Here is a 26,938-nt window from a genome sequence, read left to right on the forward strand (position 1 = left end):
TCCAAACCCCCATGTTCATCCCCGGGATGCTCCAATTCCCCCCGTGTTCAGCCCCGGGATGCTCCAATCCCCCATGTTCAGCCCCGGGATGCTCCAATCCCTCCTTGTTCAGCCCTAGGATGTTCCAATCCCCTCATGTTCAGCCCCGGGATGCTCCAACCCCCTGTTTCATCCCCGGGATGCTCCATTTTTCCCCGTGTTCAGCACCTAGGATAGCTCCAAACCCATGTGCTATCCCGGGATGCTCAACCCCATTTGGCACCAGATGCTCCTTTTCGTTTCCCACCTCAACGAGAAAAATAACAAAAATGAAAAAAGAGAACCAATGGTGGCTGAACTCCATCAAACAGCTCTTGGCACCGTTCTGCTGTCCCGCGGGGACAGGCTCCAGCAGGAGAGCGGGATGTGACAATGACCAGAGGTTGCTGAACAGCAGGAACGGGAACTGTTTGCCATCTAGTGGCTTCCACCAGCTCTGGCTGAGCCTCGTCTGCCTCTCCCTCAGGTAAAATCCTTTTTCTTTTCCCCAGACCTGTAAGGAAGGTGAAGGAAGCTTCCTCAGAGGGGGAAAAGCCCCAAGGGCGAAAGGGCTCCTTTATTACTCAAGGAAATGATTCAAATAATTCTTCACAACGAAAAAGTACAACTAGAAGTCCTCACTGTTGACCCACCCAGAGGGTCTGGAGAAGCCTGGATGACACAGGGGGCTGGAGTTTGTTCTGCTCTGCTCAACCCCAGAGGGACACCAAGGCCACACTGGAGCTCTCCGTGTTTCCTACTGGTGTTTCCTACTGGTGGGACTGGGAGGGAGGCAGGAGCTGTCAGCCAGCAGAGCTGTGTCCCGCTCTGCAGATGTGCCCCCCACATCTACAAGCCTCTGAGGGCAGGCAGAGAAAGGAAAAACTTCCCAAGGTTTTATTTGAGGGCACTGCTATGGTACAGAAAAAAGCACGAGCACAGCTTCTGTGAGTGTCTGCATCTACCCCCTGGAGCCCCCCGAAGGCAACCTGGATGCAAGGGGGGATTTATTTATTCCCCCTCACTGGGCCCACCTGTCACCTGCTGGGTTTTACTCCTCTCGTCTGCTCTGAATGTTTCAGCCAAAGTCACAGCCCTGAATGTTGATGTTCTCTTCCCCTCAGGGCACCACAGGAAGGGTTTTATCACCTCAGCTTCCATTTTCTGCCTTGCAAGCCTCACCCTGGCATCCTTTGTGAACTGCTGCTCTAGCTGGTCTAGCAAGATAGTAAAAACAATGCAGATAAAGCAGTGGGCTGTGGGAGCAAAGGGGTTCCTGCCTTCCTTGGCTGTGTTTTGTTAGGAATACAGGAGGTTGTGGTGGAGAAAAAGCAGCTCCTTCATCCCAGACGCGATGGAAAGGTGGGAGGTGAAGGCAGCAGAGGTTCCTCGTGGGGCTGGCTCGGCCCTGAGTCCCAGGAGGTGCCCAGGAGCTCCTCAGTGGGCACTGAAGACGCCGTGGAACCCGTAAGGCACTGGCACCCCGACCTCTGCTCGCCCCAGCTCCTGGAAGGTCTCTGCATCCAGCACGAGCAGGAAAGCACTTTGGTCCTGCAGGAGGAGCAGAGAGGCAGAGTGAGCGCCCAGGCTGAACTTCTCGCACTGTTTGCACACAAAGGCACAGAGCAAACCACGGAGAGCAAACCTGCAGGGCAGGAGCTCCGAGCCTCACTCAGCTCTGAGCCTCACTGGGGACACACCAACAGCCTGGGGAGAACTCCTGCCTGCACTGCCTCTGGGGAGCACCTGCCAGGAGCCTCCAGCTCGGCTGTGAGGTTCAAAAAGTGAATTAATGCTGTGTGACTTTGACAAACTGCAGGCAGCAAGTTACCTCAGCAGGGGAGACCACCACAGACAAGATGACTCCGCTGTCCTCTGCCGTGGCATTGGGCACTGGCACAAACACGGGCTCTGACGGGTAGCATCCCTCCTCCTGCCAGATCTAGCAAGCACAGGAACACATGGATGAGCTTCAGGGACATATGGATGAGCTTCATTGCATTAATACTTGTCTGCTGCACTGAGCAGAGTTACAATGCTCCCCACAAAGGCACCTGGAAATACTCTGGGCTCCAAGAAACTTAAGAGTTCAACTTTTTATTAACTTTTTTTTCATTCCAGGAGTGTACTGGTGCCATCCTCTCCTGTTTGGTGACTGTGCCACGTTCATAAGGGTGCCAGGTGAGGGATGAAATTGGGAATCTCATCCCAGACCCATCTGTGCAAAGCCCTAAAAACCCCCCAGTAAATGTCACACCTTCAAATGCACTTCAGGGGAAGGACTCGATGAGCTGCCTTCACCTCACCTTGAAATTCTTGGTCTCCACATCGACCTTGATCAGGGAGTCTCCGAGCAGGTGCCCGAAGCCGCAGCCGTAGAAGTAGCGGTACCTGCGGCCGTTGTACCCAGAGTAATTGATCTGGGGGAACTCCAGGCCCCCGACTTTCTCAAAGCCCTCAGGGTGCAGATTTTCATGTGTGCACCACACCTGGGAGAAAAAGAAAATTGCAGGGTAATTTCTCCAGGAAATGTGCAGGGTTGGTTCAGCTCGGGCAGGGCGGGAGAGCTGGCTGGTCCCACCAACCATCACACAACCAAAGGTGGTTAAAGCTCCGAGGTCCAGGAGCTGCTGCATAAATGCATTTATGGTTTGGTACACACCTTGCCATCTGCACCTTTCACAGCCTTTGCCTGGGTGTAAGGCAGCGGGTTCAGGTTTTTGCCCACGGGTGTGTCTGAGCCCACGTCCAGAGGGAGAACAAAGCGGCGAGGGAAAGCTCTGGGCACGGAGGCATAAACCTGTTACAGAGACAGAGAGTGATGGTGATGGGCAGAGGACACACATTTCAGCTAAAATGCACTTTTAGGGAACAATTCTGAAGTTTTAGACACCCCTGAATTCTTCTTCTTCTTTTCCTTACATGTTTGACCAAGTTCTGGTAAAGTAACGCACATAATGGAAAGAATAAGTTCCTGCATGTTCCAGTAATTTACAGCAGAAACCAAAACCACATGAATTAAAAGGGTCCGCACTGCTCTCACAGTAATTAATGCTGAGCTGGGTATGCAAATCAGCCCAATATAAAACCATTATCACCAAATCCAGCAGTGGGACAGACACTGCATTGTGTTTTATTCAGTTAGAACAGGCTTGTGTTGCTTCACATCACTCTGAGGAGAAGCAGGAGAGCACTGTGCCTTCAGTGCCTCAAGTTCCCCTGCAGGATTCCCTCCTCCATGCTCAGGTACCTGTGGATTCATGGTTGGAGGTCCAGGGAATGATGATGGGTTTACCTGGGGAGCAAAGTGCAGCCCCCAGTGTGGCAGACAGCACATTGAGAGGATAATTCCACCACTGCCACTAAAGCTCTGCTCAAGCCAAGTTCACAACCCATCATATTCCCATTTAAGTAAAATAGATAAGGACCCTGTTTTGGTGTGTCTCAGTTACTTCAATCCACAACCCACCAGCTCAGTTAAGCTCACTTTAATTACATGTTAACCTTGTTTTCAAAACTTTACTGGTTCGTATAATCTGGCTGAGGAACTCTGCCACACAGAATACTCTGCCAGGGTTAGTGAGGCAGAAAATTTGGGGAAAGCAGACAAGCCATGCCCAGACAGTTGTGAGGCTTTTGCTGCAGTGAAGTTTGAGGTTCTGTTCTGAAATGACTCCTCTGTGTGCGCGTGGGTGAAGTGTGCTGGTGATGCCACTTGTCACTTGAAGAACGTGCCTGCTGGAAACACAGGCCCAGTGCTGACACCAGGACACCTCCAGCCACATCCAACTCCACCTGGGTTGTGCTCAGAGGAGGACAAAATAAAAGCTGGTGTTAACAATCTGCTCTACTTGCGTAGGCTGGGAAAATGCTTGAGAAACGCCCAGAATAAATGCCAAGAGAAAGCAGAACCCGAAGGGACGCAGCTGTGCCCCTCTGAGGCAGGAGCTGAGCTGGTTCTAGACAGCTCAGGACAGACAGAGGAAGTTCAGCCCTGTCTGGACATGCAGCAGCCCCCCCAGCACGCTGGGTTTCCAACAAACACATCTGCACGCTGAGAAACTGAAAGCACCCCCACTTTTCCCATGTGTGACCTATGCAAAATAATGCCCCTCACACAGCCTGAAACGGGGCTTTTCACAGAGCTGGGCACAATAAATAATTTATTTGAATGTGCTGTTGTGAGGTGTCTGTGAGGAACAGGGCAGGGGTTTCTGTGGTATTTGTGTTTCTGTGATTTTCAAAAAAACTGCTCGTTTTATGAAGTAATGTCTTAAAGAACAGGGTTCCTTTTTCTTTTTCCATTTAGAAGTTATGCTACAACTTATTTTGCATCATTTCTGGGGGGAAAATTGCATTACACACGGATAGGGAAAATGAATGCCATTAAAACCAAGGTTTAAAAACAGAAATAAATCCTGCCAGGCTATGGAGCTCTGTGTGACACACAGGGCTTGAAGAGTTTCAAGGGCACGCTCCATGGAGAGAGATATAAAAAGAGAGAAAGCATCAAGAGATGATCATTTCAGTTTTCACGGACTGTGCTTGTGCTGTCCCCACGGCGTTCTCCATTCTCCCAACCTGAGCTTTGCTGCAGAAAATCAACTGCTGCAGTGTAGTAAACCCCTCAGGTTTAGCCAGGGCCCCTTGGAGAATAGAATGCTGACACAGCGGCAAAGAAGTTTCCTGTCTCCAGGGACATCCGCCTTGTACCTTATCCCTATAGCCATGTAAGGCAATATTGTGTTAAACCCTACCATTGGTCACTTATGGTCACTCTAACACCTTTGCCATTGGTCAGGATTGGATCCAGGCCAAGGGTATAAAAGTAGCACACTGTACCCCTACTAACTTGGAAGAAGAAGAGCAGAGACCCTTCACGGACCCTCCAATAAAGCCATACTCGTGGAACAGCCAGCGTCTTCTGCTTCTCCTTGGCTTGCTAGGCCAAGGGAAAAGCTACCTAGCAAGCAAAGCTGAAATCACAAGAGCTGCCTGATCACTAAGAGCTGAATATCTCCCTGCTTGCTAGGGGCTGTCCCACGGCCTTGGTCTGAGAGCGAGCTGGCTTCTAGCACCCAGTCCCCTTGGGGACTGAGCTCTGGAGCTGTAACAGCTTGCATAGGGTAAGACCGAGCAAGGCTCATTTACTGCAGCAGCTGCTGGGGGAGCAGGGGCAGGGATCTCACCTGGTCCAGCCCTTGCCCGCTCCTCCGGAGGTTCTGCAGCGTGTACAGGGCCAGGCTGGTGCCCTCGTCCTGGCAGCACAGGTCCAGCACCACGCAGCCCCGCTCCTCAAAGGCGTTGATCTGGTGGAAGCTGACGAAGGGCTGCGAGCACCATGAGCCCGGCAGCACCTGCAGGGAGCAGGGCACAGCTCAGCTCCTCTGCAAGCTCCTGCCTCTCCTCCTCCTCCTCCTCCTCCTCTCTCCGGCAGCCCCGCATTTCTCTTGGTAGAGAAAAGCAAGGCGCAATTCTCCCCGAGAATATTCCTGGGTTTCACATTCTCTGAACCTCAGAGAAAGGAAAATCAATTCCTATCATTTGCTGTGCTTGTGTTTGTGCAAAAGCAGAATGCAATATGGAGATTATTTACCTAAAGTCACGGTGTTTTATTTCCTTGGTCTATCAGGACCAGGTGTGTGTGTCTGAGTCAGGACAGTCACAAGATTGTGTGCAGAGTTTGGTGCTTGGAAGATTCAGTTTAGATGCAATGTAATATAGTATAGAATAATGTAGTGTCATAAAGTAATTAATTAGCCTTCTGATATCAATGCAGTCCTCATCATTCACAGAGAAATTCACCTTCACAGAGAAAAGCGAGGCACAATTCTTCCCGAGAATACTCCCGGGTTTCACATTCTCTGAACCTCAGAGTGATCAAAACAACTCTTATCTCATTTGCTGTGCCCATGTTTGTGCAAAAGCAGAATGCAATATGGAGATTATTTACCCAAAGTCATGGTGTTTTGTTTCCTTGGACTATCAGGGCCAGGTGTGTGTGTGTGTGTAGGAACTGTTGGCTGACAGTCATGAGAATATACTATAATAAAATAATTAATTAGCCTTCTGATAAGATGGAGTCAGATGCATCATTCTCTCCCCGTACTGAAGATCCCTGCAAATACCACACTCTGCCCCCCACTGCAACCCCTCTCGTCCCTTGGGCTTTGCCTTCTGTCCTTGTGTCACTACAAAAGGGCTGCCTTAAGTACCTAAGGAGCAAAACTGGAAGAAGAAAACCCAAAATATCAATTAACCTTGCTGTGCATCTTTCCCAGGTTCTGACTTTTTTATACCCTGTAGTACCTGGGACCTGCATTTCAGTCCCTGTCCCTCCAAACTGCTTCTTTCTGCCTGGCAAAGAAATGAATGAATAAAGAGGAAAATGCACGAAGAAATCCCATTTTTAACAAATCTACAAATAAACATTGCAGTGTAAATGTACACTACAATAAACTTTAAAATATTTATTGCAGTAACTTCTGGATTGGTTCCTAAACTCCCCATGGCTGCTATGTAGCACTTTAGGGAATGAAAGTTCCCAAAAAATTGGGAAAAAAAAAAATTGGAAATCTGGAACTGAAGTTCCAGATTAGCTGCTGCAGGGGCCAAAGACCCCCTCACCTCCCCAGTGTGCTTGTTCACCACGTGGAAGTAGGTGTTGTGCTGAGGCTCCCAGCTGATCCCATCATAGATGGCTTTCCCACAGAGCTTGGAGGTGATGATCTTCAGCAGGTTCAGCTTGAGGGGCTGCTCGATGAAAATGATGTAGTTTTCAGTCATCCCTGAGGAGAGAAGGGAGGAATATCACCCAAAATGAAAACATCTCCAGGGCAGAGAGAGCTGGCCAGCCCTTTCTGCACCGCATTTTCCCAAACTCCCTGGTTTTGGGGTGGAATCTTACCAAAGCTGTGGTAGTAGGATGGCTTTGCCTTGTTCCTGGGAGGGATGGAGCACAGAACTTTGGCTCCCTCCAAGGTGTCCCCGTGGCCTGACTCCTGTGGGGGGACCCTGATGATGTTGTAGCTGGATCCTGGAAAGGGGAGAAGGTGTTCAAACCAAACTCAGGCTCTGCTCCTCCCTGCCCTCCAGGAATACTTGGAATAACCACTCCTAAACATCTCCCAACAGGCAGTAAAGCATCTACAGAGGATTTATCTACCAAAAGAACAACAAAAAGAGGATGCTTGAAAGGAAATAGAGAGATCTTAGCCTGGGAGAATGCCAGCTCTGCCTGAAGTGCTGTCCTGTGATAACATGGGCAGGATGAAAACCAAGCCCACAGGAAATGAAAACTCTGAGCCTTAGTAATCCTCATTTAATAAACCTGGCATATGAGCAGGAAAGGATGGCACTCCTGAGTAATAATGATCTAGAGCTTGGTATGTCCAGCTGGAAAATCACATGGCACGGAGCTGGGCTTTTCTGAGGCCAAAAGGAAATGAAAGCAGAAAGAATGGAAAATGGTCAAAACTGGGAAAATCACAAGGGATCACAATAAAGGGCAGTGGCTGTTCTCAGAGGCCTCTGGAAAAGAAGGATTTCACTGAGCAGCCATGTGGATGGAACAGGATCCTATCAAGATGCTCAGAGTTCTGAGAAGAAGAAAAACATCCCATAAAACCCAGCTTTGCTGGAAGATAGCCAGGCGACCAGAATAAATTCTGTCTCCCCTCCTGCAAAAACCCTTATGATGCTCATCAAAAGCCAATTTATTCTAAGTGAAAAACATGAATTGCTAAATTTCTTCAGATGAGGCTTTAACAGTGGAGGGGACTTTAAAAAAATCATTCTCCCGTTTTCCAGCAAAGCTTGGGAGAGCAAGAGGAGAATTTGCTGTACATTCACAGGCCAAAGTCAGAAGCATCTGCAACTAAATCCTGAGAGGAGCCAGTTTTATGGCACAGACTGACACTGACATTTTGACTGAGGAACAGCAATTTTCAGGTCTCTTTGGGTGTTTCTCCAACAGCTGCTCCTTGAAGCAGCACCAGGAGGGGTCCTGCACCCCCTGCCCAAAAACCAGCCTGGCCATGCCCTCCTCACCGTGCTTCCCATAGGAATTGCCCATGTTGTAGGTTGTCCCATCAGACTCGTAGTGGGGATGAGCTGTGGCCCCATTCACTGCAATAAACTTGCTCCAGTCCACCTGCAAATGCCAGAGATTTTCAGTCAGTGCAGAACTTCCCCAAGGGTCGCTTTTGTGGAAGTCTGAGGAAGAAGAGCAGATTTTATTCATTATTAATAATGTGGCATCTGGACTCCAGCCTTCATTCTGCCTGCAAATCCTTGAAAATAAGGATATTTCTCTATCAGTAAAGCAGGACTAATAGCAGTAGACATTCCTTGGAGGACACAGATGTCCTCAGGGTACAGGTGCAGTGGGAATGATGCCCACAACAAGCACAGGTAGGTGTGTGAAGGGACGGTCACTGCCCCAAGAAATCACCAAGAGTTTTGTCACTGCAAGCTCAGAAAACCAGGTCCTATTAAGGCATCACAAACTGGAGAGTTTAAATGTGAGATAATCCCTTCCATTTCTTCGCTTACCCAAAAAAAAAAAACAGCCTGCAGCTAAAAAAATACACTTGAAGGGAATTCTTTTCATTTTATGACAAGATTGCTCAGCAGAGCTGAACCTGAAAATCCCCACGTGTCTTTTCAGGACTGCAGTCTGGTTTACAAACAGGTCAGCTGGCAAACCACCCAGCACAGCTCAGTGGCTGTGCTTTACACACAGCTTATTCATGACTCACTGCTGACCCTGCAGAATTCCTGGAGTGGCTCCCTCACAGCCTGAGGGATGCTCTGAGCTGGCATTTCCTGGTGTCAAACAGGCCCAGCAGTAAATACTGACTTAGAAAGGGCAGAATCCTCCCTCAGCCCTTCCCACAGCTGTCCAGCCCAAATCCCCTCTAAGCGTGCAGGCAGGGGGGATTTCGTTTGCAAAAGTGCAAAATATGCATTAAAGAATGAGAGGAACACATCCATAAGGAGATATTTTGAAGATTTCACTTGCAAAGGTGCAAAATATGCATGAAAGAATGAGAGGAACACATCCATAAGGAAATAATTCACATCCAAGCAGAAACAAAGCTGGCATGGCTCGGGACAGCCCTACATAGCTTGTGCTGTGCTGTCACAGGTCACCTTCTTCTGTCACAGGGAAAAACTTCTCTGATGTTTTGGCCATTTCCTAACAGGGGGGAGAAAATCAAGCGGCAGCTGAACCACCCCTTTACAACAGGGTTTGATCAGGGGCAGCTCTGGAGCGTGCAAAGCTCGAGGTGGAAAAAGCAGATCAAGAGAATCGATACGAAAGCAAAGCAGCAGGGAACAGGCAGATGTGAGACCAGCAATGTTCACTTTTTCTTGTGCACGGAAAAAAGCTGTTTCCTGTTCTGCTGAGAGGCGCAGACAAGCCCAGGCAAGCAGGGAGAGCAGAGGAGAACTGATAGCTGTGCCCAGCCAGGCAGTGACTGCACCCCCACCCCTGAGAGCTGCCCAGGGACTCGGCACTCGGAGATGCTGCAGGCACAGACAAATCCCTCCGGAGATGGAATTCCCCTCGATCCAGCAAGGTGTGGTTCTGCGCCACCACATCTCAGCTCCCTTTTCCCACCTTCTCCTTTGTTTCCAGCGTCTCTGGGTCCACCTTGTGCATGCAGATGTTCTCGCTGCTGACATAGTAATCCCCTTTGTACAGCACGTAGTTCACATTGCAGTTGTCACTGGGCTCTGAAACAGAAATCCTGGCATTGTGTACAGCTCTGTGCAGCTCATGTTGAATTATGGCAAGTTAGACATGTTTAAACAAATAAACCCATTTGCAGTGACATTAATCCCTGGGAGATTGATTGGAAACATCTTGATAATCTACACAGGGAAACTGTGCAGGTGGAGCTGGGTGAAAAGGACAAGGACAGAGATGGAATCACTGCTGGAGCTGGGCCGAGGCAGGTGAGGGATGTGGAGAGATCTGGAATGCCTTGAGGGAGCTGGGGTGGGGATTTGGGGGGTGTCACCCCGAGTGAAGGTGTGAGCACCTCGGGAAAGGACAGATGATGTGGCAGGAGGGGAGAGGAGAAACAGAGGATGGCCACAGCATCAGCAACAAGGTGCAAGCTTCAGCCCTGCTGGTTTTAGTGGGGAACACCTTGCTTGCATTTAAGCCTCTTTCTTCCCTGACGTACACAGATTCCTACAGGTACTGGAACTTCCATTCCTGCGCAGCTCCATCCCTCACCCTACCCAATAATCTCCTGCCCCTTAGTCCAGGAAGGGAGGGATTAGCCCACTTACCCTACAAGCTTAGCAAGGCAAGGTGTTCTAAGGGCAAAGCTGTGTCTCAGGTAGAACATCAGGCTGTAATGCTCATTATCAGCACTGCACAGGATGTTCTCTCGGGGAGAGCTTTCTTTGGGAAATTTGCAGAAAGACGCAGGATTGAGCGAGCTGAAGTGGCATTAAAACATTAAACTCTGCCTCCCCACGCTGAGGCTGACGCCAATTTGCATAATTTTGGAATTTGGGCCATATTCTAAGAAAAACACGGGCTCACAGAAAGTCTGCCAGACTTCCTCTCCCCTCCCTTTCCACCTAACCACAAGTTCCTCCAAGGAGATCTCAGCAGCCCCTCAGGTTTCACAGAAGCACTCGTACGTGGCGGCTCGAAGCGGGACAGGAAGCGCCCAAAGAGGCTCTTGCACGGGTCTGGCATGGCCAAGGTGCCAAACTCTGAGGCCACAATGCGGCTGTGCTGGCTGTTCCTCAGGTAGGAGCTGCTCTGCAGGAACCTGCTCCTGTAGGTCACCGTGCCATGGGCCAGCTGGAACTGGTGCAGCAGGGCCATGCCATCAAACCAGTGGTTAAACCTTCCAGGAGGGAGAAAAAAAGAGATGAAGAAGAGTTGGGCATTGTATGATGCTGTGTAGTACCCTCTTTTTAGGTTTATTGATGTTTGTAAAAGCTGATTCCCAGATCCCTTGAATAATATATTAACCACAGCTTTTTTTGGGAAAACCTCTGAATCAAACAAACCAAATCAAACCAAATTGAAACAAGTATATTCATAGCTGTGGGATGTGGTGTTTGCAAATGCTGTAAGGCTTTTTGGGAATAATCTATATAGATAAACCACCCACCTCTGCAGAGGGAATGGAGTTTGTGCTGTACTGTACAACAACATAAATTATTACTGCAAACGCAGAGGCGTTTAGCTCTCAGCTTCTTGCAGGATGTCATTGTCTCCAAACCAAGGGATTGGTGAGACTCCCAGAACACCTGATGGTCTCACTCTAGGAATACGAGGAGGAGATCAGCTTTGGCCAGTTACTGACACCAGCTGAGCTGTCAGTTACTGCAATGGCACATTCCAAGCCACAGGGAGTCAGTGCCTTCTGGGGGCATTTTAATGTATTATTCTTACAACTGGGTGGATTTGCTTCTAAAGCAGTTCACACCATTTGGTGCAACCAACTCTCCAGATTCGTGCCCTGGATTTATTTCAGAGTGCTCAGGGGTGGATTTTTGCTCAGGACAGAGGACAAAGCTGGGCATGTTCTTTGTGAGCGAGATGTTCCCTGTGACTCAGCTTCGCCAGCCTGGGTGACTTCACCACCCAGGTCCTCTTTGCAGAAAATGGGAGCTCCCAACTGAGGGAGCAACTGCTCTCAAAAGAGTGACATTGGTATTTCTTCCTTCCCTTACATAAAAAGAAGCTAAAAGATGCTCTAAATAGTCATGAGGGGTGTCCCCTTTAGGTTTAGGCAGCGTTCTGCCCAGGGGCATTTAAAAATTCATTTAAAGGAGACTTACTTGTCATTGCCAAACTCGAACTTGCCAGGGCCATTCCTCAGGAGATTTCCATTGATCCACTTGGGAATGTGGCCTTTGATCTTGGCTGGGATGGGCTCGGGGGTCTCCTCCACGCTCTGCACTAAGGGGGAGATGCATTGCAGCCCCCGGGGTCTGTGGCAGAGGGTTTGCTCCTTGGATGGGCTGGGCAGGTAATGCTTGAAACCTGCAAAGAGAGCAGGGAGGACAAAACACAGGGAATTGAGATTTTCACTGGAATTGAGTGACAAATGCTAGATCCTGAGATTGGATGTCAGGGAGAAGAGCATTCAGCAAGCAGCCAAGCTGTGGTGGATACTCAAAGTAATGCCACAAAACCCAACACATCCACAGGGAGCTGAAAATCTTGTAGATACTCTGCTCTAGTTAATCCACAAGAAACACTAGTTCTGCAGCCCAAAGGAGGTAACAGATATAGGATGATGGAAAAGATAATGCCTTTTCTTTTAATCAAAGAAATGCATATTTGGATTTAATTTTGCAAATAATTAAGAGAAGAGAAAAAAACCTGCAAAAAATGGAAGAAGACCAATGAAACTGAGCCCAAGCCCATTTACAGCACAAGATAGATTTACAACTTTTATTTGGCAGGGAGATAAGCAGAGAAGGATAATTTATGACGAAGCTTCTGGTTTGGCTGCAACCACCCCTTTTGGAGAACAAAAGCCCCAGGAGAGCATGAAGTGATTGGAATGCTGTGAGCCACCAGTAATGTCAGTGATTGGCTCCCACAGCCTGGTTTGCAAAGCCTCATCAACACAAGGATTGTTTTAGCAATCCATTTAGCTGCAGAGGTGGATTTAGCCGGGGGTGCCTCCCTGCCCAGATTGGCACCTGCCCATCCTGCCCTCAGTGCAGCCGCTCTGTGCTCTCCCCGAGACACTGCTGAGCACTGAGGTGGGGGAAATGCTGACCAAAAAGGGCAATGGCAGGCAGAGCTCCATCGCCCAGGGCTGCTCAGACACCACACACTGAAGGGAGTCCGGGCTGTTACAGAATTCACTCTGATTTTCTGCTCTTTCGCCACCACTGCTTCTGGCCTACATCCTTTAATCCAGGTGACCAAGCGTAGCTGCTGCCCAGTTTCCCTCCTCTGAAACCTTTTGCTCAACATCTCCAGAGGAAATCCACTATTTCAGCTGGACTATCTGCAAAGGAGCTGAGCTGGCAGGCAGAACTCTGCTGAGCTTGTTTCTCTACACAAAAACACCCACAGGTTGTGTGTTAGGATTGCAAGAAGGTAAAATGCAAGGATCCAATCTAGCTCTCCAATCTGCCAATCCCCAAATCCCCCTTTAGATCTCTGAAGTGTTTACAGAAACGCCGATGGGGATTGCAAAGATGCAAAATACACATTAAAGAACAAGAGAAACACATCCATAAGGAGATATTTAGAAGATTTCGTTTGCAAAGATGCAAAATGCGCATTAAAGAATGAGAGGAACGCATCCATGAGGAAATAATTCACATCCAAGCAGAAACAAAGCTGGCATGACTCAAGACAGCACTACATTGAAAGTTCCTGGAGAGCACTGTAAATGGAAATTTTGCAAAGATACATTCCACAAAAGAGCCTGACCAGGGCTGGAAAAGACCTCCTGAGTCCACCCCTCCCAACTGCTGCCCCAGAAATTTGTATTTAAGAATTCTGTGTTAAAAATTATTATGTCTACATGCATTTATTCCCTCTTTTGATAACTGCTCCTTGTCCAGATGATCAGGAAAATGCTTCCAATTTACCAAAGGGTCTTATTCTTGTTTTTATGGCAGCTCTGGTGTGTAGTTTTGGTAGTTTTCTCTTCCTTGTCTTGTATTTAGGGTGAAGAATCATATCACTTCCTAAGCTAAGTAAGCCAAGTTCTTTTTGTTTTTCCTGTCCTGTGATAACCATTCACGTGGTCATCTCAGTAATCCTTGAAATCTGATCTAGTTAGAACTCATCTCATTAGAATTCATTCCGAGGCATCCCCTACAAACTGGACTTCAATAGAATGGACTATAAACAACAAGAATATTTAAGGGAATGCCCCAAATGCAGGCCAGAAAGGGAGAAAGAAGCACAGCAAGAGAATGGATTGGTTTTTTTCTTCTGAGCATCACTCAAATGAGCTGAAGATCCTGGCAGAAATTTGCTCCCTGGCAAAATGGGAGCGAACCCCAACACCAACATGAGCCAAAACAGAAACTTCCAGAAACAAGACAAGTCATTGCAGACAATTCTGAACAGCTAGTGGGAGGGAAGGCATGCAAGAAGAAAAAAACCAAACCAACATATCTTCCCTATTAAACAAAAAGAGATGTGACGAATAACTGTTAACTTTAAGTGAACTTTGAATGCACGAAACACAGAGAACTCCTGCTCGACACAATGTTCCTGAGTAATTTCAAAAAAGCTGTTTCAGCTTCAGGGGAAAACTCACTCATAAAAAAACCCTTTTTAAACATCCAGCTCCCCAAGAATGGACCAATCTCTCTCTGAGGAAGGCAGAAGATAGGCCGGTTTTTAATTTTAAAGAATGCATAAATAAAATTATTCCTTCAGTTCTGGCCACGCTCCGAGATGGAAGAACTTGAATCCACAATTAAAAGCCGACAGTCTCAGCAGGGCTCTCTGTGTGTGCTTGAACATTTGAAAATCGGCACAAGATCACAGAACCCTCATTTCTCCACTGTAGTTCCTTTCCATCCTACCTCAGACTTCTAAAAACACGCTTAAGGTCTTTGGCATATCCAAGCAGAGGCAGTGCCAGACACAGAGGTGTAACTTTCCTCCAATATTTCTTAACATAGCAGGCAACCACAGCAGAGTTATCCTTTGTTCAGCTCCTGCTTCCCTGCACAGTGTGCCATGATTTCACCGGCCCGTACAAACTGACAGCCCAGCATTGATTATTTATTGATTGCTTCTATGCAGATATGGTGGGATGAAGGACCAGGCTTTTGAAGAGAAAGCTGCTGTGGGTGCAGCCGCCACGAATCAGACATTAAATTGCATTTCCACAGCAGTGGGTGGCACACGAAATCTGGAATGGTGGATGATAGAAGCATGGGAGCCATTTGCTACATGGGCAACGCCATTTTGATTTTAATCTACGCCTTCAAAGCCAAGGCTCAGGATCCACCTCTCCATGCACAGTCTAATTGTTTGACTCCAGAATTAAGGGCAAAATTTAGCAAACAGAATGCTCGTTATATTCTTCAGGTAGGGAGAATGAGGCAAGAATTCTGTTCTCCCCGAGGAACATTCGAACTGGGAATTTTCCTCCAGCACAGGCTGTGTTTTGTTCCATGTAAAACACTGGCGCAACATGGAAGCAAAGCAGTTCTCCCCGACCCCAGGCCGAAGCAGAGCTGAGGATTTGTGCCCTCTGGACTCCAGCCATCCCCAGGGTCGGAGCCCTGAGCTCCCAGCGGGATTTCCGAGGGGAAGGGGCAGCACTTGCCTGGCGAGTGCCGGGATGTGCCCGTGCTGGGCTCCTTGCTCCACGCAGCTGCTTGGTTCCCCATGGCCAGGGCCTCAGGCACCGACTTCCTCTCTAACAGCCCGAGGAGCAAAGGAAAACAGAGAAGAAACGACAGAAAACACAGGGAAAAAAATAAATGGAGAAAGAGCAGGGGAAGGCTCAAAGGAAGGGAAGGAGGAAGGCGACAGTGAACCCCAGCACATGAAATAGCTGTTGATTTCCCAGAAAAATTAGAGTTTACACTTTGGGGTCTTCTCATGGCACAACAAGGCAGAGTTGAGATTTTTTTCAGCTCTTTGGATACCTGGGAAGCAGTGCTTTGAATTTAAAGGGCACAAAACTACCACTACCATCAAACAGCAGAAATTCCCTTGAGGTCGGCCATGATTTTTATTGGTTCCTAATTACAGAAAACGAGTAAACAAATAAACAAAATAAAACGAAGGGGGAAAAAAACCCCAAACAAAAAGCAGCCCAAGCGGTACAATGATGACACAAAGCTGTGATACAAATCCTTTGGGGCAGTTCACCGTTTGCACGGTCGGGTTAAAGCCTCGGCAACGATGCGGCTCCAAAGAACCCTCTCCCTGCCCACTTCCAGCTGGCTCCCTCGCACACAGAATCTGCTGTGTGCTGCTTTTCCAGCTCTAGACCATCTGTATCTGCTGTAATCCTTGCCTCTGCCCTTTATCCATTCAGCAAACAACAGGCATTTTGTGCCATCTAACAAAGACTTCAAATCGCTCCGTCGCGAATGCCTGACAATAGGAATCGTTCTCCCGACCCGTGTTAGCAGCAGCAGCCCCTTTCCGAGGGCACGGGATGAGAGGGATTTTAACGCGTTTTACCTGGAATGAATTGCATCAAAGAGCAGAGGAAATGCAGCAGGTGAGCGAGCAGAAGGCTGGTGGCGGACAGAAGGATTTTGGCGAACATGTTCCGGCGGGCAGAAAGCATCGGCTGGGAGCGAGCGGGCGGAGGTAGCGGTGCCAGGGCAGCGAGCAGGGAGGCAGCGATGGACGGGAGAGGTGAGCGCTGCCTCTCATCATCCTTTCACAATAAGAGCCGTGTCCGCAGCAGCGCCCTGCCCGCAGCAGCGCCGCGTCCCGCGGGCCGGGGCGGGTCCTGCCGCCAGCGCGGCGCTCGCCGGCCCCGAGCGCTCCGTGCACCTGGGCCAGGTGAGCCGCGAGTGCCCGGGCATTGCTGCTGCTGCCAGGGCATTGCCACCGCTGCCAGGGCATTGCCACCGCTGCCAGGGCATTGCTGCTGCTCTCAGGGCATTGGTGCTGCTCTCAGGGCATGGCTGCTGCTGCCAGGGCATTGCTGCTGCTGCTGCCAGGGCATTGCTGCTGCTGCCAGGGCATTGCCACCGCTGCCAGGGCATTGCTGCTGCTGCTGCCAGGGCATTGCTGCTGCTGCCAGAGCATTGCCACCGCTGCCAGGGCATTGCTGCTGCTGCCAGGGCATTGCTACTGCTCCCAGGGCATTGCCACCGCTGCCAGGGCATTGCTGCTGCTGCCAGGGCATTGCTGCTGCTGCCAGGGCATTGCCACCACTGCCAGGGCATTGCTGCTGCTGCCAGGGCATTGCTGCTGCTGCCAGGGCATTGCCACCGCTGCCAGGGCATTGCTGCTGCTCTCAGGGCATTGCTGCTGCTCTCAGGGCATGGCTGCTGCTGCCAGGGCATTGCTGCTGCTGCCAGGGCATTGCCACCGCTGCCAGGGCATTGGTGCGGCTGCTGCCAGGGCACTGCCACCACTGCCAGGGCATTGCTGCTGCTGCCAGGGCATTGCTGCTGCTGCTGCCAGGGCACTGCCACCACTGCCAGGGCATTGCTGCTGCTGCCAGGGCATTGCTGCCGCTGCCAGAGCATTGCCACCGCTGCCAGGGCATTGCTGCTGCTGCCAGGGCATTGCTGCTGCTGCCAGGGCACTGCCACCGCTGCCAGGGCATTGCCACCGCTGCCAGGGCATTGGTGCCACTGCCAGGGCATTGCCACCACTGTCAGGGCATTGCCACCACTGCCAGGGCATTGCTGCTGCTGCCAGGGCATTGCTGCTGCTCTCAGGGCATTGCCGCCACTGCCAGGGCATTGCTACTGCTCTCAGGGCATTGGTGCTGGTGCCAGGGCATTGCTGCTGCTGCCAGGGCATTGCTGCTGCTGTCAGGGCATTGCCACCACTGCCAGGGCATTGCTGCTGCTGCCAGGGCATTGCTGCCGCTGCCAGGGCATTGCTGCTGCTGCCAGGGCATTGCCACCGCTGCCAGGGCATTGCTGCTGCTGCCAGGGCATTGCTACTGCTCTCAGGGCATTGCCACCACTGCCAGGGCATTGCTGCTGCTGCCAGGGCATTGCCACCGCTGCCAGGGCATTGGTGCCGCTGCCAGGGCATTGCCACCGCTGCCAGGGCATTGCCACCACTGCCAGGGCATTGCTACTGCTGCCAGGGCATTGCTGCTGCTGCCAGGGCATTGCCACCGCTGCCAGGGCATTGCTGCTGCTGCTGCCAGGGCACTGCCACCACTGCCCGGGCATTGCTGCTGCTGCCAGGGCATTGCTACTGCTCTCAGGGCATTGGTGCAGCTGCCAGGGCATTGCTGCTGCTGTCAGGGCATTGCCACCACTGCCAGGGCATTGCTGCTGCTGTCAGGGCATTGCCACCACTGCCAGGGCATTGCTGCTGCTCTCAGGGCATTGCTGCTGCTGCCCGGGCATGGCTGCTGCTGCCAGGGCATTGCTGCTGCTCTCAGGGCATTGGTGCTGCTGCCAGGGCATTGCTGCTGCTCTCAGGGCATTGCCGCCACTGCCAGGGCATTGCTGCTGCTCTCAGGGCATTGGTGACGCTGCCAGGGCATTGCTGCTGCTGCCAGGGCATTGCTGCTGCTCTCAGGGCATTGCTGCTGCTCTCAGGGCACTGCCACCACTGCCAGGGCACTGCCACCACTGCCAGGGCATTGCTGCTGCCAGAGCATTGCTGCTGCTGCCCGGGCATTGGTGCTGGTGCCAGGGCATTGCTGCTGCCAGGGCATTGCTGCTGCTCTCAGGGCACTGCCACCACTGCCAGGGCACTGCCACCACTGCCAGGGCATTGCTGCTGCTGCTGCCAGGGCACTGCAGCGCCTTGGGAAAAATGCTCCAGCACTCTGTGCCAGCCAGAGAGATGGAAAGACAGGCAAGAACAGGACATGCATGTGTGTATCAGAGCAGCCAGGCTTCCAGGTGGTTCCAGGGAATTCTCGTCACCTCACCTTCACGTTCAGCTCCCAGAAGTACCTGGGATGCAAAATGGTTTTGTTTCAAAACCCGAGGAGCCATTTTGCAGCGTAATGAATCTCAGGGGTTTGGGAATACTGGTTGCCACGCCAGGTTCCCCCAGCAAAGCCAGCAGGATGGGCTGTGCTCTGCTGAGCTGCCCCTGGGACAGAGCCTTCCCCTGGGGGATGCCAGGAGCGAGCTGCCAGTGCTCTGGATTTGTGATGGAACATTGGTTTCATGTCATTAATCTGCTCTTAAGGCTGTGCTGTGCCTGGAGAGGGAGCTGGGCAGCAGGCACAGCACGCCAGGGACCCTGTTCCACAGACAGATTAAATCTCATCTGAAACCTGCTGAGAATTAAGCTGATTTCTTCCTGTCCTTCCTGCACTTTTAAAACGCCTCTCTTATTATTCCCTCCCTTGAGTTGTGCTTTCTCTCAACAAATCCAGCTGCTTCAACCTTTTCCCACAGATCATCTTTTCTCAGCTCTTTATTATTTCTCATTTCTGGAAATCTTGATTTCGACTCAACCCTTCGTGTTTTTGAGATTACCATGAATTTTTAATGTATGTTAGTGATGCGTTTGTGGCTTCTAGTTTGCTGCTCTTTAAAAAGAAAAAAATATTAATTCTGTTTTTTCTGGTTTTATATTAATTCTGGGGTTTTTTTCTAAATCATTTGGGATAATGTGGAATTAGCAAAGCCGGAAGCAGATCACTATACAATACCCCATAGGCTGATCTATGACAAAAAAAAAAAAAAAAGAGTATTCATTTACTTTTAAACTCATTTGTTTGCCCTAACTGATTGCTCTTATTTTCTATATCATCATACACGATGGTGTCAATGACCTTACACCAAGCTGTACCCACTGGTAATTTTCCATATTAAGCCAGCTATTCTCATAAATGAATTTTTTTTTGTTTTTGTTTTAGTTTATTGTTATCCAAGTCATAGTTAAGAAATTTCCTCCAGCCTCTCTCCAGGATGGGATTTAGGCTGACTGAGCTATGGATCCCTGCCCTCCTTTTTTTCCTGGCTGTTCCCCTGTTGATACAAAATGCTCACTCTCTTCTTTTCCAGTGCCACCTTCAAAGCCAATTCAAAGGTCAAGCATTCTACCATTAGCAAAACTGAATTTTGATTAATTCTGGACAGAATGTCCTGAGCCTAAAACACCTCTAGTTCCTCTAGATTTGGGGTTTTTTTTCTATTCTATTCTATTCTATTCTATTCTATTCTATTCTATTCTATTCTATTCTATTCTATTCTATTTTTTTTCTATTCTATTTTTTTCCATTCTATTTTCTATTCTATTTTTTTCTATTCTAAAAGGTGATCTCATTTTAAGTAAACAATCAAGATTAGCCTTTTCTCAGGAAAGAATTCTCATCACTGATTATCTAAACTCTCTGCATTATCTGTTATTTCCCATTTTTAGCTTTTAGACAATAGAAGAGCAATGAGAGAAACTGAGTTTTTCATCACTTACACTTTCCAGCCTGTGAAGAAATTCACAGCAAGCTCAGAAATGCAAAGGCTCAGTGTCAAGATCCCCTAGACTCCAAGAAGTGTCAGAACTTCGTCTAAAATGCTTCAAGATTAAAAAAAAAAAAAATCCATTTATATTCTGTTACTGATCTGTCATCTTAGACGTTCTTGTTAATTTATAGGCTGGAGCTTAAACAAGGAGGGGAGAAGCTTAAAAGAAAACGCAGTTACCAGCTGAGCTTTGCTGATCAGGTTTAGCAGCTTTAAAGCCAATTAATTTTCTGTCCAAACCTCCTGCAGTAAAATTGGACAGCAGACAGGGATGGGACGGATGCCAGGTGGGTTTCACAAGGAGCTCACTCCTCAGGGAGAGCAGGAAGGAGCCCTTAGTGTCAGCTCTGAACAGAAAAGTTCCTTTGTTTCTCCCAATAAACACTGAAATCCATAAGGGGGGCAATCAGCAGAGTGGATGAGTTTTAGTCAAATAAGAAAGTGATAAATTTTTATTTTTAATGGCTTAGAAGGATTATAGTGTGCAATGACTGTGTTCATATATTAAGATACTTAGTGGAACACTAAAGAGCAGCCAGCAGAAAAGTGCTCAGTATTTCTGATCAGCACAATAATTATGGAAAGTTCTCTTTAAACAGGGAGAAATAAATGTAAGATTGATTTCCATTTTCATTTTCAATTTCAATTTCCAATGTAGGAAGTATTTCCATTACTGAAATATTATTTATCTTCACAAGAGGAGAGGCTGACATTTTCAATGGGTGTTTTAAACTTTCTGAACTCACCATTTCAAGCCTAAACTCTATAAAATAGATGTTGAATTCATTTTACTTTATATACCTATATACATATATGTATGTATCCTCACCTATATTCATGCAGCAAAACCAGAAGCTTTGTTGCTCTTAGTAATTTTAAAAATTTCATGCCCCATAATAAGCTCACCTAGGTTACTATGGCCATACTCACTGACTTTACTCCTCAAATTCTAAATTCCTCTTATTATCCCAGAAATCCCACTCTATTAAAGGTTATTCATTGGAATGACAATCAACTCTGTAGGAAATCACTGTAAAAAACCTAGAGTCATCTCGGATTGAACTGCAATAAGCAGTCCTTCATTGTTTTAAAAGTGGGACTTTACTCATTTTTGTTGGATTTTATGAAGTTTTTAAATAGAGCAAACTTCTGCAACAGGAGCAATTGATTTCCCATGGGAAAAATATTATAAAATTATTGTATCCCAAAATTAACTTCTGGAGCTTAATGGTAGTTGGATATATTGGCCGCATAAACTAATGGAGATAATCCAAACCCAAATGCTCTAAAGAGGTTGCACCATTTCCCCCAGAGCAAACGGCTCAAATGCAGTAACAGGCAGATGCTCCTCAGTAATTAGATTTGTGTAAGTTTTCCTTATAATTCATAAATAACTGTGGGTAAATGTCTGTGTTCAGGCCCTTGGCAGGCGTCATTGGGAAACTCCGGGTTGTGTCATCACTGCAGATGAGCCAGGGTTTCAGAAACACCCAGCACAATATTTTAAGAAATGTCACTTCCTAAATCTTCTCTGTATAAACAGAGCAGCCTGAGAGTATCAGGGAAAAAATAGGAGACTGCTAAATATGACAGCAGAGCAGTGGTGAGACTTTGGAAAGCCTTGAGATGCTAAAGATGCAGATAGGCACCTTATGGGATTTTCCAAAATTCCTAAGCGGGTAAGGCGCTTACACCATGCTTAGGCACTTTGAAAATCCTGCTAAGGACATATCTTGCATCTTTAGGGATCTAAATCTCACCCTACATGTCCAGTTCCTCTGATTCTTTGCTGTAAATCGTGTCACTGTGACACGCAGCACGTTTGGCTGGGAGCTCAGGAAAGGGGGAAAGGAGGGTGGATTAGGTCTGAGAGGATTTAGAGAGGAAATCACTGCACACTGCTGGGGGACAGATGGAAATATATCTTGTTTCAGCACTTCTCTTTATTACATGAGCCCCATACTTAGTACAAGTGGTCCTTTGTACATTCCATCTTTCATCTTTTTTTTTTTTTTTAACAAGAGTAGAATGACAAGAAATAAAAAGGGCTCAGTGTTCTCAGAAGGACTGAATATGAACAAACAACATCCATGAAGCTAAACAAAATAACACTGTAATTCTAGATCGTGTTAACGTTTTCTATTTACTTATTGACATCAACAGCAAGGCTTTGATTGTGTTTTATAACTACCTGGCCTTGAAATATAACACATATTCTCAGTATTACAACTCATTTGGAAAAAAACAACTCATAACCAGAAAATGGTTAACATTAAATAATCTGAGGTCATTTTCCACTTACATCATAAATTTCTATATTTCATAGAAATGGGTTTTTTGCTGTGTTTAATGGGTTAACATAGCTTAATGTCTTAATCCCTTGAGTCACAGGATTTAAAACAGGTATTCAGAATTGGTTTTATTAACTACCACTACACTATGTATTTAAACACTAAGTAGCTGCTTAACTTGTTGGAAGTTTCCTGAACTGACAGAAATATTTATACAAGAAACAGACATCACAACACTCATCCCGATTTGTTTTCATACACGAACAAAACTTTGGCTCTACGTTTTCATAACAAACTCCATTTAGCTTTGCAGACTATTGGCGATGACAGCGAATCTCTGTTTCAGCTTCTCTCTTTTCTGCTTCAAATGCTTTTCTATGGCCCTGGCTTCTTTTAGGATCTCATCAAGTTCCTGGACATAAGAAGAATCCAACGCTATTCTTGCACTAAAGTGAAGAAATCTCTGGTTAAAATCAGTGCTTATGCCATTAACTTTCTCACTACTTTTATGTTTTTCTTAAAAATTGGTTGTCTATCAATGCACAGTTTCTGACCATATTGATCCTCTGTTGTAATAAAAGCCACCATTTTTCTTTCAAGATCTGCTTGACAGTTTTCAGTGTTAATTTCCCTAAACTGCAGCCACCCATCCATCTTATCTAGAGAATTTAAAAATTGCTGTGCAAATTACACAAAGTTAACTTGCCTTATAGTGTCAGCATATTTTGACAGCAAGTTATTAATTTCTTTGCTGATCTCTGTTAAGAAAGAAAAAGATAATTTTATTTAAACATTTGGATGAATCTCAAGATGAAATTAGGTCATTCCATACTTACTTCCAGTATATTTACTACATCACCATTTAAAACCTTTTCCAGTGGTTCAGTCTTGAAAAGGGACTGCGAGTCCTCAGAAGGAGCCAAATCTGTTTTGTCAGACAACGGAGGATTTTCTGAAGCTTCATTCTAACAACAGAGCACATTAGGAAAAACACAGTTCTGGGATTTAAAACAAGCTCTGCACGGAGTTTAACTGAGAGAAAGAAAAGGTTTAAAAAGACCTTGAGGATGTTTTTGGAGAAAATGAAAGTGGGTTCACAGTATCGTGAGCATCTTGGGGAGTGGGTGGAAGTACCAGATTGAGATGTCTCTATATATAGACATTTATTTATATATACACACACATTTATATCTATATACTGATATATGTAGTATATGTAGCTCAGTAAAAGCTGGTGCACTTCAGAAGCTCGTTCTCAAGAAGTTCTACATAAATATATCCCAGTGCTTACCCGATTTTGTTGGGCTTCAAGCCCTCAGAGAAACTGCGGTTTCCCTACACAGAAAAAGTAATTTCTGCTCCCCTAAACCTCCCTAAGGTGCCGTGGATCTCTGTTCCTTCAGTCCAGAGGAGGACATGGGAAGGGGGGTCCTCCCTCACACAGCACTGCTCACCTCCATCTTTTTGCTTTTATTTCTATTTTTGTCTGCTTCTTGCGAGTTGCTCGCCATGGCTGCCTCACGAAAAGCACGAGATGTTTGCTGAGAGGTCACGCTGGGAAGAATGTTTAAATAAAAACCTGTAAAACCTGCAGCTCGTTCCTCTGCAAGGGCGCTCCTCTCACGGGGGAGGCAGCTCCTCAAAGGGCTGGAGGCGGCGGGGGGATGGCGGGGAGTCCCGGGCCGGCCTAAATTCGATATCCGAGGGGATTTAAATTCGATATCCGAGGGGATTTAAACCTTTCTGATCCCCCCAGAGCCTGAGGGCACCGAGGCGCCCAGGACGCCCCGGCCTCGCCGCTTCCCCTTCAGGCCGGCGGGCAGTGGCCGTGACGGGCCGCGACTGTGGCGACAAGGGACGACAAATAAGGGACAAGAAAGGACACGAGGGACAGGAAACAAGGGACACAAGGAACACTCGCTCCCCTCAGGGCTGGCAGCGGCTCCGTGCCAGCCTCGGTGGCAGCGGCAGGAGCGGCCCGAGGCGCGCCCTGAGGGCCCAGAGAGCGGCCCGGACCCGCACCATTCGATTAATTAAAACTTTGAGAAGTTCCTCACATGTCCCGTCAAATTTCACCTTCTAAACGAAATCCTTGGAACGCGTCTCACGCGCCATGGATCTGCCTCAAAAAACGAGCGAGAAATGAGCGCAGTTGGAGCGACCAGGCACTAAAATGAGTAAAAACGCCAAAATTAGTAACAGCACGAAAATGAGTAACAGCACGAAAATGAGTAAAATCTAAAAACGCATAAAAACACTAAAATGAGTAACACTAAAATGGGTAACACCACCACAACACAGGGCTGCCAAGACCATATTTTCTCTCTCTGTCTAATAAGCGGAGAAAAAAAATGTAGATTTCCCGAGACTGTGCTTCACTGCCGTAGGTGAGCCAAGTCTTTGTTCACTAGACCGAAATAAATCATTGCAAGACGGGAATTTATGATTATGTTATGCTATATTATGTGTCTCAATTATGATATATTAAAGTTATGGCATGTAAGGTTATGTTTGCCTCTGACTTGTGCTTTTTTCATTTTTTTCTTTTCTTCCTTTTTCTGTTTCCTCTTTTGAAGACAGCAAAGGACCTGAATCTCACATACATCATCCACAGAAGAAATTAAAATATCAGCATGAGAAATCAAACTCCTGAAGGTACAAGAACTAAATACTTCCTCAAAGTAAAAACAACTTTTCATAAGCAGCCATAGCCATAATTCATTTAATTATCAGATATTTAATTATGTTACAAGCATTACTATCAAAACATCAACGAACAGATATGACAGAACATGTTAGGAAAATATTAAGATGGCCACTTCATGGTGTCATGGTAATAGCTTTCACTACCAGACCACCTGGAATAAAACAAATTAGACATCTGAATTTTCATTTCCATTTTCTTATGGATATGATAGTCTATAAATAAAACTAGGACTAAAAGTAACATTAAAATATTTAAAAGAAAATTATCTAAGAGGAGAGAGTTCACTCTTACTGGAGTTCCAGTTCCTTTCAAACTGGAGCAAAATGATCAAAACCATTACTCTAAAAGTAGTTGCAGTTCCTCTAAAATTGGAGATATTAAATTCCAGGAGAAATGAAAAGTCTAAACTGTACCATAAACACCATTGTATGAGTTAGATCTGGTCCTGAAAAATGCAAATATATGCACAAAGGATAAGGAAATGCCTTTTATTAAATGTGTTCAGTGAACTAATGGAATTTTAAGGCTCTCAAAGGCTGACATGAAAGACAAAGTCCTTCTTCCTGATAGCTTTGTATGGAATATCAATTGGCCAAAAATATCAGTGCCAACGGCTAATACAAAATAAATAATTATCTGAATATATATTTAAACTTAAATGATAAATGAGTAGTACAGCATTCATTTTTGAAAAACGTTCTTGGCTACACCAGCCAAAATCCAGGGTTATTAGTCAAATAGGCAGCTTTTAATCTCAAAACCACCTCATGTCTATCATACAGATATTAAATCATCCCTGTTAACTTTGGTGGTTTTTTTGTTTTTGCCTCCGGGAGCAGTAAAAGGCATGTGAGCAGCCGAGATAATGTCCTGGAAACTCAGGTTTGGGTTTGATGTGGGATTTTGTGGGAGTGTTTTTATAATCCTCACAAGCTGGGGCTCTTCAATTTACCCCCCAATCTGCAGGGCTGAGTGCCCTGAGTTGTAACCAGCCACAGAAACAGCAAATCCAGGCACGGAGACGTAACAAACTGGGGGGACTTTATGGTGCTTGTATCCCCAGTTCTCTGTTTAGCCCAGAAATAAGTTTTGCACCTTTAAGGCTGGTTCTGAGAGCGGAGGGGGGAGAGAAGAAACGCAGAGTTTATTTTCAGAATTTGCACTCCTCCACATTCCGGCTCCTGGACTGTGCTGTCTGCAGCACGGACAGACAGCAGGACAGAGCTCTCCTTTGTTTTCAGTCAGTTTTTTAGCTAGCTGAGGAAGAGGAATTCCACAGAATGTGGTTTTTCTTTTTCTTTAGAACTATTTAAACCTGCTCTGGATTGAACACCCAGAAGAGCAGCTATAGCCCACCAGGCTGGGCCTGGGTAGCGGCATTTCCAGCACCGGGGGGAATGATAAGACACTGATAAGACACTGATAAGAGACTGAGACAAGCTACAGCCCACAGAGGCACTTCCTGAGTTTGTCATCTCTTTTGGAGCAGCAAGTTTTATTGTTTAATATTGTTCATATTATGTCCTAGTGAATGCTTTGCCTGTTAAATAAGCAGGTTTTTTACACTTTTCTCCAAAAAAAATTTTTTTCCCAAACCAAAAAGAAGAAAGGCCACTTAAATTTGCTTTCTAGAGAAAACCCGTTCAGAGGTTTTCTCCCAGATTTGCCCTAAACCGAGACATTGGGCAATAATTCGTTCCCCAGCTGGCTGCCCGGGTTTTTAGGGCAGTGGCAGCGCTCCTCCCGAAGGCAGCGGGATGCGGACGGGGCGTTCTCCCCATCCATGAACTCCTCCCATGCG

At 47.2% G+C, this 26,938-nt stretch overlaps 2 protein-coding genes across 3 annotated transcripts; both read right to left on the reverse strand.

The window, feature by feature from the left end:
* Positions 1 to 558: 558 nt before the first annotated feature.
* BCO2 (beta-carotene oxygenase 2) lies at positions 559 to 16,508 on the reverse strand. Of its 2 annotated transcripts, XM_064731974.1 has the most exons (13): positions 16,190 to 16,508; positions 15,321 to 15,413; positions 11,839 to 12,043; positions 10,684 to 10,895; positions 9,644 to 9,759; positions 8,068 to 8,170; positions 6,926 to 7,054; positions 6,646 to 6,806; positions 5,208 to 5,375; positions 2,681 to 2,818; positions 2,325 to 2,507; positions 1,850 to 1,960; positions 559 to 1,569 (listed from the first exon to the last, which is right to left on the reverse strand). In XM_064731974.1, the coding sequence occupies exons 1-13, from the start codon at positions 16,296 to 16,298 to the stop codon at positions 1,456 to 1,458; spliced, it is 1,842 nt and encodes a 613-aa protein (XP_064588044.1). In that variant the 5' UTR covers positions 16,299 to 16,508; the 3' UTR covers positions 559 to 1,455. The 2 variants fall into 2 exon arrangements, with proteins under 2 accessions (XP_064588044.1, XP_064588045.1); XM_064731975.1 differs by lacking the exon at positions 15,321 to 15,413 and having other exon boundaries at positions 16,190 to 16,507.
* A 6,197-nt stretch (positions 16,509 to 22,705) lies between these two features.
* Positions 22,706 to 23,941, reverse strand: TEX12 (testis expressed 12). The gene is made up of 4 exons (XM_064732240.1): positions 23,885 to 23,941; positions 23,290 to 23,395; positions 23,137 to 23,188; positions 22,706 to 22,876 (listed from the first exon to the last, which is right to left on the reverse strand). The coding sequence occupies exons 1-4, from the start codon at positions 23,939 to 23,941 to the stop codon at positions 22,732 to 22,734; spliced, it is 360 nt and encodes a 119-aa protein (XP_064588310.1). The 3' UTR covers positions 22,706 to 22,731.
* Positions 23,942 to 26,938: the final 2,997 nt, after the last annotated feature.

This window comes from Zonotrichia leucophrys, chromosome 24 (assembly GCF_028769735.1).
Source record: "Zonotrichia leucophrys gambelii isolate GWCS_2022_RI chromosome 24, RI_Zleu_2.0, whole genome shotgun sequence".
Lineage (NCBI taxonomy): Eukaryota > Metazoa > Chordata > Aves > Passeriformes > Passerellidae > Zonotrichia > Zonotrichia leucophrys.

Excerpts from the sequence above, each read along its gene's own strand:
- BCO2 (XM_064731974.1), bottom strand. The coding sequence starts at position 16,298 with ATGCTTTCTGCCCGCCGGAACATGTTCGCCAAAATCCTTCTGTCCGCC. Across the intron at positions 10,896-11,838 it reads TTCGAGTTTGGCAATGACAA|GTTTAACCACTGGTTTGATG; the intron begins GTAAGTCTCCTT and ends CCCTCCTGGAAG. Across the intron at positions 7,055-8,067 it reads CAATTCCTATGGGAAGCACG|GATCCAGCTACAACATCATC; the intron begins GTGAGGAGGGCA and ends TCCCCTTTCCAG.
- TEX12 (XM_064732240.1), bottom strand. The coding sequence starts at position 23,941 with ATGGCGAGCAACTCGCAAGAAGCAGACAAAAATAGAAATAAAAGCAAA. Across the intron at positions 23,396-23,884 it reads ATAAAAGCAAAAAGATGGAG|AATGAAGCTTCAGAAAATCC; the intron begins GTGAGCAGTGCT and ends CTCTGTTGTTAG. Across the intron at positions 23,189-23,289 it reads ACTGGAAAAGGTTTTAAATG|AGATCAGCAAAGAAATTAAT; the intron begins GTGATGTAGTAA and ends CTTTCTTAACAG.